At 40.0% G+C, this 10619-nt stretch overlaps 1 protein-coding gene and 1 long non-coding RNA gene across 5 annotated transcripts; one reads left to right on the forward strand and one right to left on the reverse strand.

Annotated features, from left to right (window-relative positions):
- Positions 1–62: 62 nt before the first annotated feature.
- flad1 (flavin adenine dinucleotide synthetase 1) lies at positions 63–6865 on the forward strand. 4 transcript variants are annotated; one of them, XM_044033109.1, is made up of 11 exons: positions 63–124; positions 1597–1688; positions 1816–1984; positions 2296–2673; positions 3234–3347; positions 3439–3706; positions 4042–4189; positions 4548–4646; positions 4810–4999; positions 5990–6063; positions 6159–6865. In XM_044033109.1, exons 2-11 carry the CDS (start codon positions 1681–1683, stop codon positions 6292–6294), a joined length of 1584 nt encoding a protein of 527 aa, XP_043889044.1. In that variant the 5' UTR covers positions 63–124; positions 1597–1680; the 3' UTR covers positions 6295–6865. The 4 variants fall into 4 exon arrangements, with proteins under 4 accessions (XP_043889044.1, XP_043889045.1, XP_043889041.1 ...); XM_044033106.1 differs by lacking the exon at positions 63–124 and adding an exon at positions 189–460; XM_044033110.1 differs by lacking the exons at positions 63–124; positions 6159–6865 and adding an exon at positions 185–460 and having other exon boundaries at positions 5990–6067.
- LOC122774099 lies at positions 3919–9354 on the reverse strand. Its single transcript, XR_006360963.1, has 3 exons — positions 9279–9354; positions 8588–8644; positions 3919–4181 (listed from the first exon to the last, which is right to left on the reverse strand). It is a non-coding gene; the product is annotated as an uncharacterized LOC122774099 (long non-coding RNA).
- Positions 9355–10619: the final 1265 nt, after the last annotated feature.

The raw sequence follows: 10619 nt of genomic DNA on the forward strand, positions 1-10619 counted from the left end.
TGTAATTAGCCCTTCCAGCCAGCAGGGGCAGATCATGGCTTTTGTCTCTTATATTCATCATGCAGAAGAAGACCTTGGTTCGACATCTGTTAAGACCATGTTAATCGAGTGCTGAAGCTGCAGAGTAATTCTCTCTCTCTTTCTGTCCTTGTCTCTCAGGTGGACGACTTGTTAGTCTCTGTCAAATGACACGCGCTACTCCATACCAGCTTAGTTTATTGGAGCACAACACACGATTTATTTTCTGACAGTCACTTCCGTGTGCAGTGAATGACGCTCTGCATTTAGGCCCGCCTTCTTCATTCTGATTGGCTGTCGTAGAACTCGTGAACCATTTACTCGTTTGTGATTGGACGATCAACGGTTATGCCTTTGAGTGACACATTGGTACAAACATGTTACGAAAGGAGTCAGCGGCTCAGGAGGAGAAGTGCCTCGTTATTGTTGTCACATTAGTAAAGTAAGATATTTTGTGCTTCTTCTCACCATTAAGTGCTAGAAAGAAAGCAACAATATAACCATATCTGCTATGGGAGTGTTATTGAATGCACTGCTTGTATGTTTCCGGTGTCTCAAAGCCTAGCAAGGAGACGGATACAAACAGTCGTCAACTGTTAAAGTATGAAAGCGGGGTGATGTTCATGATGTATATTACATTTTATCTCAGAAGTTTTCAGTTACTCACATGTTATAGTGTGGTTTAGGCGAGAGTAGCGTGCAACTGTCCTGTATACATTTGTAATAACTCTAAAGGACTAAAAAAAAGTAGCTATAGATTAACACACTCCCTGTACTTCGTCATCTGGCAGCTGCTCTATCGACCTTTGCTCCCAGTTTCAGTTATACTTCACATCTTAGCACGTCTTATAAGTTCTTCTTTTAAAATGCTCAGCCAATTAGCAAGCGTAAGCATTGCTCGTCACTTTGGCACACATACTTATTGCTCTGTCTGCTTAAGCCCTAATCTGGGCATTTAAATTAGCACTTAAAGTACAAATCATGTGGGTCATTTAGTCTGTGATTAATTAATATGTGCTGCAGAAGACAGAAGGTGGTTCACATCTGCGTCAGACAACTAATCCACAGGACTCGCTTGTTGTAGCATTGACCACTTAAAGACTTGGCTGTCCAGCATGAACATGTATCAGTATTTTATTACATTACATTACATTACATTACATGTCATTTAGCAGACGCTTTTATCCAAAGCGACTTACAAAAGTATTTTGTAAGAGATGAGCAGATACAATACATAGTATTGGTCTGATACTGGTCAAACTCACTGGATCAGATGAAAACATCCAAGTAGAATATTGTCATACAGTTGTGGTAAATGCATCAGCACAAATGTGTTGTTAACAGCTTAGTAATTATATTGATGTGAAATGTCTGTATCAGATCATCATAGGTATTGATATATACTCAAAGTTGTGATTTTGCCTATACAATTAATAGAGTGATTTTGAATCATCACAAATCGATGTAGTTGTGGAGATCCATGGGGGTCCATTTTGGGGTGGGGGGGGTGTGGACCACAATTGTTTACCAAAACCTGTTTATTTTTTCTAATCTGCAACTTCATGTCTGTCTCCCAAGATTTTTCCTCACAGGACAAGTTATGAAGGAGAAGAGGACCTGAGCTTCATCGAAACCCTTTGGGATAGTCCAAATGGATTCCTTATGTTGATGTGAGACTAAAAATGATATTTTCTTTTTTTCTTGTGGCCATAGAATTGCCATAAAGCGCTGAGAATTAACACTTTTATATATTTTAGCAAGTTAGCATAATTGCATATTTATGCTCATGTCTCCCAGGTTTACTCTTCCCAACTTGAGTAGAGCAGTGGTGCGTGTGAGGAGACTGGCAGCTCAACTCAGCAAAGCAACAATGTCCACAAACCACCAGGGTTCAAGTCCGTCCTCTGCAGTCAGTGGAGATGTTCCCACTGCAGCCATTGTCATCATTGGAGATGAGATACTGAAGGTGATTTGGTGTTAGTGGATACTTGTGGCTTGTATTACTTTGAAGCTATATTTGTATTATTGATATGAACTTTGTGGATTTATAAATAAATATGTGCACTTGAAGGTATGATTTTATGATGTACATTTTCATCAGTGTACCGCAGCGCTAAAAATACTTTAAAAGTACTTTTAAAATGGCATTTATAACCATTATTTCGACACTTGACAAATAGTGATTTCAACATGAAGCCATCATGAAGATTTTGTCTCGATTTTTGAAATGTACTTTTTAGTAATGCATTTTGTTGTTTCTTGTCCTTCATCTCCCAGGGCCACACAGTGGACACCAACAGTGCCTTTCTGACACGTGCACTAAGGAAGCTTGGAGTGTCCGTGCAGCGCATCACAGTCATACCAGACGTACAGGAGGTCATTGCCAAAGAGGTGGCCCTCCTTTCACCTCAGTATACTTACCTCATTACCTCTGGAGGCATAGGCCCCACCCATGATGATGTCACTTTTCAAAGCATTGCCATGGCATTCCAAGAGGAGTTATATGTTCACCCTGAGCTTGAACAGCTGGTGAAACAATTCTTTGGGACAGTGGACAAGAACAGTGCAGCTATGAAGATGGCCATGGTGCCAAACTCAGCCAAACTCAACTATGGGACGGATCCTCAGACTGGACAGCTGCTCCGCTACCCACTGGTGAGTGAGTGCGGGACAGAGCAGGAATACAGCAGTTGTTTTTAAGATTATCTGGGAAATGCATTCACTTATGTTATTAAAGAAAAATATACATGCCATCCACACAAATTATTGGTGTATTGCACTTTCTTTAGGTTTTTAGTAAAAATGTTAAATTGAAGATGAAAACATGTTAAGTCAAAATCCTCTAATGCCTGTTTGTTTAATCTTGTTTTGGTGTAATTTTAATAACACAGATTGGCATTCTTTGATTTAGTGCATGAAGCAAATATTACTACAGTAATGTATTGAAGCAGCAACGAGACATGACCATATATAATAGCTACTGACGTTCTTTATTTACGTCATCAAGTTGTGCCATTTTATCTTTCTGTGGTGGCAGGGACTTTTGTGCCATCTACTGCTTATATCAGTGAACTAACTGATGGAAACAGATATTCTTTCACTAAATATTTGAAAATGTATTCAAAATTTCCTGTACTTGTTAATGGAAACTAGGCTGTTGACGATCTGGCCAATATATTATTATTGTATATCTTGTGTCCATCCCTTGTTCCCAGGTCAGTGTGCGTAATGTGTATATCTTTCCTGGGATTCCATATCTGATGGAGCGGGCCTTCACTGGGCTGGAGCACCTCTTTGTTTTCTCTGGGACTACTTTTCACACTCGAGAGGTAACACCTACACCAGACATTTATTATTTAAAGTTTCTGTCTTAATACTGAACATTAATACAGAGAAGCTCATCCAAAATTGTTGTTCTAGGTGTTTGTGGATGCAGATGAAACAGAGATCGCTCCTGTGCTCACTAAATTGCAAGCTAGTTGTGGTAGAAAGGTGGCTATAGGCTCTTACCCTGACTGGCTTAGCAACTATCACAAAGTCAGGCTGGTCCTGGACTCGGACAGCCAGGACGAGGTGGACAAAGCGCGTGCACAGCTGCTTGATGAACTGCCCAAGGGGAGAGTGGTGCCCTTAGTGACTGACCCTGTGTCCATTGCTACTGCTGAGGTTTACATGCTGGCAAATAATGGTGAGGCGGGTGGTGGGAGAGGATAGTTAAACTGTGTCGGCTTAATATAAAAGTGAATATTATAACTTCTACTTTTTACACAAGCATTGAGACCAATGAAGCCAAGAGACAATTATAACAAGCTGTAAAATCATAATGGGTTGTTATAAAAAAAGAAAAAAAGAATACGAGCAGAGGGAATAGATCCCTGCATCAATAACAAAGACGAGGGATGAGAAGATAATTTTATTTTTATTTGATGTAGATATGAGCGATCATTGATATTACTCCTAACATTTTTTTTTATATCCTCTGTAGAACTGTAAAATGTCCTTCGTTGATTTCATTCACCACAGGGACACCGCTGGGTGAGAAAGTTCTGTCTGCTCTGAAGACGATAGAGGCTGCACTAGATCAGTATTCGACAGAGGAGGTCTGTGTCGGGTTCAACGGAGGCAAAGACTGCACGGCGCTGCTCCATCTCTACCATGCTGCACTGAGACGGTAACAGTAGGGGATAAGACCAAATGAGACAATTAGCGCAATTAATGAGGAGAAAAGATTTAATCAGGACAGAACAAATGACCTAAGAGAAAAGAGTCGAAAAGGAGACTTAAATTAAAACTATAATGATGTCACTTGTGCACAGTAAGGTGTAACAGTAAGAAATAAGGAAATTAGGTGGAGACCAACTACACAGAGAAAAATCTCACACAAGACAGACTTATTTCACTTAATTGACATACCAGGACAGATAGTGGGACATAATGATAAGGAGAATGGACTTTTATCTAATCTTTTTCTGTCCCGCTGTTATTTATCTGTTTTTAATGTCTCTGTTCTCTCTTCCTGTCACTTTCAGGCAATATCCAGATGGTAAAGACAGGTTGAAAGCTTTGTATATCCGTACCGTTTCTCCATTCCCAGAAATTGAGAGATTTGTCCAGGACACAATAAAAAGGTGAGTATTGTGGAAATTTGTTATAAATTAATTTCAATCGATTTTATACATTTTAAAAAGATGATATTTCAATATTTGCATTTTCTGGTGGAAAAAATGTTCCTCATCCTCCCTGTGTGACAACACGGCAGCTGATCTTTTTTTAAAAAACGTGTCACCCTAGATACGATCTGGATCTGTTCTCTGTGGAGGGCAGTATTCGGCAGGCGCTGAGCGAGGTGCAGGAGAGGAAGCCGGAGCTGAAGGCCGTCCTGATGGGGACCAGGAGGACTGACCCCTACTCACTCACACTCACACCCTTGTGCCTCACTGACCCTGGCTGGCCAGAATACATGAGGGTCAACCCATTACTAGTGAGACACTCACACACACACAAAGCACTCAATTCATGTAGAGACCCTCTCTCAGTATGTCTCTAATACTGGATTGTGTTTCCAAGCACGTGGTGTAGCAACTCCCATAAACAAATTCCTTTAAATGCAACACATATGTAACCAAAACACAACGGATACTCGAAATAAGGTTACATGTGGAAATTCACGGTTACTTCCCCTATCAAGCACCGGAATCCTTCAATTTGCCGTCTTTATTTATTCAGTGTGTATTTTACTGTTTTGTTTCTTACTTAACTAAGCAGTTTTCCCCTTGTTGCACTTAATTGAAATGTTCTCATCCAGCCTAAGGTTTACAGGAGTACAGATAAACATCGTCTTACAGTGTTATATTACACCTGCACAGTTAAAAGCTGTGTCACTGCTTTGTAAATTTCAAATATAAACAAATTATATTCATTACATTCTAAACATTAAGCCTATTAGTTTCACACTACTCTCCCCATGTTTCCCAGCAACGTTCCCACACTGCTGCACACAGGAAATGTTTTGTTTTATGTCAAAACAGACGAAGAACAGTAAATTGCAAAACAACTGCAAATGGGTTAGACTATGACTAAAAACAAGAAAAGAAGCATCCAAGAAAAGTTTCAGAGGTTAATTCTTCTGCCCTAAAAATCCAGTTTGACACAGCAGTGATTGTTGTGTCGATTCTGTTCATGATGACCAAACAGAGGCAGAACAACAACATAAACAATAATCCCCAATGTAATAATAGTAATAATATATAAGAAGTTATATTTTGAAACAAAACATTTCTTATTCATACACATATATACTTAAGTAAATTTGTAAAATTCACTGTATAGTGTCGTTGACGCCACTGTGACACATTTGCAGCGAGTATGACACATTAATGGTTTCATGTATTTAACTGTGGCTATATTGTGTTGAAATACATATTTGTAGGTCACAGATCTATTAAAATGGGTGATTTCCTGTTCTTCACAGGATTGGACCTATCACGACATTTGGTCGTTCTTGAGGACGTTATATGTGCCCTACTGTATTCTCTACGATAAAGGGTAAGAATACATCCATTCCCTTCTATTGTGGGGCTGAACACTGTCACAGCTGCAGCGCCACTATTCTTCATCTTAAACTCCGTGTTGACCTGTAGGTACACCTCGCTGGGCAGTATGGACAACACCTGTCGAAACGTGGCCCTGCAGATGGTGGACGAGAGAGGGATAAAGCGGTACAAGCCAGCCTACCTCCTGGAGAATGAGGAGGAAGAACGAAACTGCCGCGCCTGACGTAGTCTCAGCTGAAGCTATCAGATCAAAACGTGCACACGGACCGTCTCCTTGTGCATATTTACAGAAGACTGAACACAACCGACTGCTGAATGAGATTTTGAGTGTGGTCTAGTCGCGTTTGTTTTTTTTGTTTTTTTTTTGTACACATGCATCCATCCATTTTCTACCACTTTATCTTTCACAGGAGAGTCCCCAAGCTCAGCTGACATAGGGCGATAGACGGGGTACACCCTGAACACAGGGCAACACAGAGAGACAAACAACCATTCACTCTCACACCTTAGAATGAATTTAGAGCCAATTTACAGAGTGTTCAATTGACCTAATCCCCATATTGCATGTTTTTGGACTGTGGTCTCAAACCGGGGTCTTCTTGCCGCAAAGGCAAGAGCACTAACCACTACACCACCCATGCATACATGTGAATGTAATATAATGTCTCTTTGTGCTGTTGAGTAAAACCATAAATCTGTGACATCCTTTTCTATTTTCATGTTACTATTTTTAAAGGAGTCTATATAGAAACGGCAGCCTGCAGGTCTTTCAATACAGCTCTCGATCCATCTCACTCATGAATCCATTTGTCTTATTTCTTAATCCAATGAGCTCAATCTGCCCAGAAAGACAGACTCTATCAAAATGTATTGGTAAATAATGTGAAAAGGTTTTCTGTCAAGGTGAGAAAATCAGGTTTGAGAAAGTTGGTGTGCAGCACCAGCACTGAAGGTCGTCCTCCAGCAGCAGCAGCAGCAGCAGCGGCAGCAGCTATTGATTCATGTGCTGCATATCCATAATTGCACAGTGCAGTGTGTTAAACTGAGCATTTCATTTGCACGGTCAGTATTCACTCTCGTGTTGTAGTTCTCTGTACGCACCTCACGGGCGCGTTGTTCTCACGTTTTCCATTTAGCACCACTGATTACAGCAAATTACCTTCTCTGTTTCCAGACATGATTGAATCCAGGCTCATCGATCCGCCCTCCCTCCATCCCTCCATCCCCGCCTGTAGATTAGTCAAAGCCGCGCGGCGAGGATCGATACCGGCCGATCTAATAAAGCGGGTCGCTTATGAGGCCACCGCGGGGCTGTACACACTGTTACACCAGCAATTACCACCTCCAGCCCGGCCCCATCACACACCCTAACTTATCTGTCCGGGCTCCACTGCCTGCTTGATTTATTAATAATAACAGTAATAAAAGAGGCAATGAACAGAGGCTTCATAATCACAGAATAAATGTAATGGTGTGTGTTTTGGTGGTGCGGTAAACACACCGGGACATATTGTCTGCAGTGATGAAATTTGTGTGAAAGAAAAATGATTTTCCTTCAGACTTAAATTCACCTCACTAGACTTTATCCTCGTGTGACTCAAACTCCGTCCTACTTTTATGACGCATACGCAGGAGTTGGACCCAGGGTTGTTGATTATAAAACAGCTGAGCAATTTATAAAGTAAAAGGAAAACCAGGGTGAATGTGTAAGAAGCTTTTCCGTCACATCACACGGTAATATAGACTCGCAGCCTATATTGCACGCATTTATCACCACGAACTAAAAGTAAATCACTGATTAGATGTGAAAAGAAAGGGGTCAAAGAGACATCAATTAACATGTGTCTGCAGAGGAAACAATGGCAATCTTTCCTCCCAACATTGGAGTGGGAAAATAGGCTTTGTGAAGTCCTTATTAAGGAATAACACATTAAGGGATTTCAACCCTATAAAATAAGATCTCTAAGATTATTTTTATGATGCATCAACTTAAAACATGGTGAATGTCACGTCTGTCAAAGCCTGAGCAGGTCTGTATCTGTGTCACATCTGGCGTGTTTCAGGCCATGTTATTAAATTCCTCTTCTTGTTCATTTCTAATACCTTGAAAAATAAAACGATTGAATCATATTTGTATAAAATGCTACACCATAGGCTACTGTTCCTGGTCTGAAGACATGGTTGTTTGTACATTAAGTTTGTACAAAGTTAGTGAGCTACATTAAAAGTTTGCACTGCTCAAAAGCTTAGTGCCTATAAGTCAGTTTCCTAAACCCTGTGATTAAAAAAAGAGCATAAGGAGGCTTTACTTGTTGAGTATTATGAGTCATTTAGGTTCTACTCTGGTTTTCTAGTCTGTGTCTCGATTAATTCAAAATCATGTTTCAGTTTCTTCACTTTTAATGTCGTTTATTTAATCAAACTCTAAATTTATTTTTGCATTGTAATGATATAAACCTAAAACTATACCTAGTTAAGGTTGTGTAGGTGACTCAGTGGTGGAAACATGGACTCACCTGTAAACCCGTCCTGTACATCAGGTGCCAAGTTGTCAGCATCAGAACCTTTAAATCCTGGAAGATATAAGATGGTTCCTGCATGAATTGACTTTTTTTTTTCCTCCACATTTTTCACTTTGATCATTTATTCCCAGAGAATGGGTCAGGACCCACAAACAGGTTGCGGAAACGTTTTGCTGAATCTTTTATACTGAAGATTTATATCTGCAGTTCACCTCTGAGGAGTGGTGAGTGTTACAGAGATGGTATTAAAAAAGAAAACCATTTTCTTTATGCTCAAATTTGCCCTTGTCACAGTGTAAATTATATTGTGAAGTGAGTCATAGTGGTTTGGCATCATTGAAGAAGTCGGTCCCCCACAAAAGAAGTTTGGGAAACTCTGCCATAGATATAAGATTTATGATGTCACTAAGGATGGTTGTATAGGTAAATGTATCAGCATTGTGAAATGTAAATTTCATTAAGCATTTTCCCTTAAATGGGAGCATGATTTGACATATTGATGAAGAAGATGAAGTTGGAATGAGAGGCATGTCTCACCTATTTTTTCTTCCCTCTGCACCACACAAAAAAATCTTCATTTGTTACATTTTACAGAAATTAGGATCCTAATGCAGGTTTGCAAAAATCAAAACAACCAAAGCATGAGGGGATGGAATAAAGTACACACACACAAACAGAAAATTACCTTGAAATATGAGGCGCAGGAAAACAAACTGGATGTAGTGAACTGAAACAAATGAACCAACAAAGCCACAGGCGAATACACGAGGGAGGCAGGTGAAACTAATAAGACACAGGTGAATCACATTGGCGGGACTGGACAGGAAGTGAAACTTCACAATGTACACACAAGGATCAACTAACAAAATAAAACAAGAAACGAGGACAACAGAGACAAAGAACTATAAACCCAAGTTTAAAGAAGAAGTCCAAACAGAATAAGTGTCCAAACAAAAGCACCTGAAGTGATCCAGAGGTCATGACAACATCTGTTAAAAGCACATTCTGTGCCTGTGTCAAAGTAAAAGCACTCCAGTGTTTCTGTTTCCTGTATCCACTCATGTTTTCAAAAAATGTTTTATTGTGAAATGTTTGAGCACTGAGGCATATTAACAGGTATAATGTTTGCAAACCCTATGTAAACCATAGGACCATCTCCACAGTGGACACGCTCCTGTGTGGGCAACATACAGTAAGTGCAGATCTGGCTTTAACATAATCACTTACCTTTAACCCTTTACTCAAACTCTGACCTTAACTCTCAAGAGGCTCTTTGATTTTCAGTTGTGTAAAATGAGGACCAGCTAAAATGTCCTCGCTTTGTCAGGTCTTGTCAAAATGTCCTCACAGATAGGGATGAGATAGAAGACACACACACACACACACACACACAGGATGTGGATGGCTGACCTCTGCTGCTGCAGTCAGGTCAGAGGAGGAGGAGGAGGAGGAGGGAGGAGATGCACTGAAGTCTTTGGTGTGTTTGCTCAGCAGTGGTCAATTCATGTCAGCTGACCAGGTAGAATGTGCTTTTGTAGCACATTTGAATAAATTGCCTGATATACTCTAAGTGTAGTAATTGGTCATGAGAATATTTCCTCCTCCGTGGATTTGTCTCTGAGATACACAACTGTAAATGTAGAGGCTGGATTAGGTTAAGATTTTCTGGGATTATGTTGTGGCTCTAGGCTTTATGATTATTCTTATTTTAATTTCATGTTTAATCTTGTGAAATAGGGATCGTATATTGAAACTGCTAGTAGCATTTTTGTAGGATACAGTCATTAGGACATAATGTGCAATATTCTTCTGGGTGTGTTACACACTCTTTACCCCACATTGAATGCATTTTTTAAACAAATATGATACAAAATGCAATTTATCAAAGCTAGAAAGCGTACGAATTGTTGCCTGGAACTGCAGCAAGTTACTAAAATGAACAAATAACACAAATGCACTAGTGAGAGAAAACACTGGGGACTAGTTAGCAAGCAAAGACACTACCCATGGTACCGTCTTTTGGCTT

Source organism: Solea senegalensis, linkage group LG9, assembly GCF_019176455.1.
Source record: "Solea senegalensis isolate Sse05_10M linkage group LG9, IFAPA_SoseM_1, whole genome shotgun sequence".
NCBI lineage: Eukaryota > Metazoa > Chordata > Actinopteri > Pleuronectiformes > Soleidae > Solea > Solea senegalensis.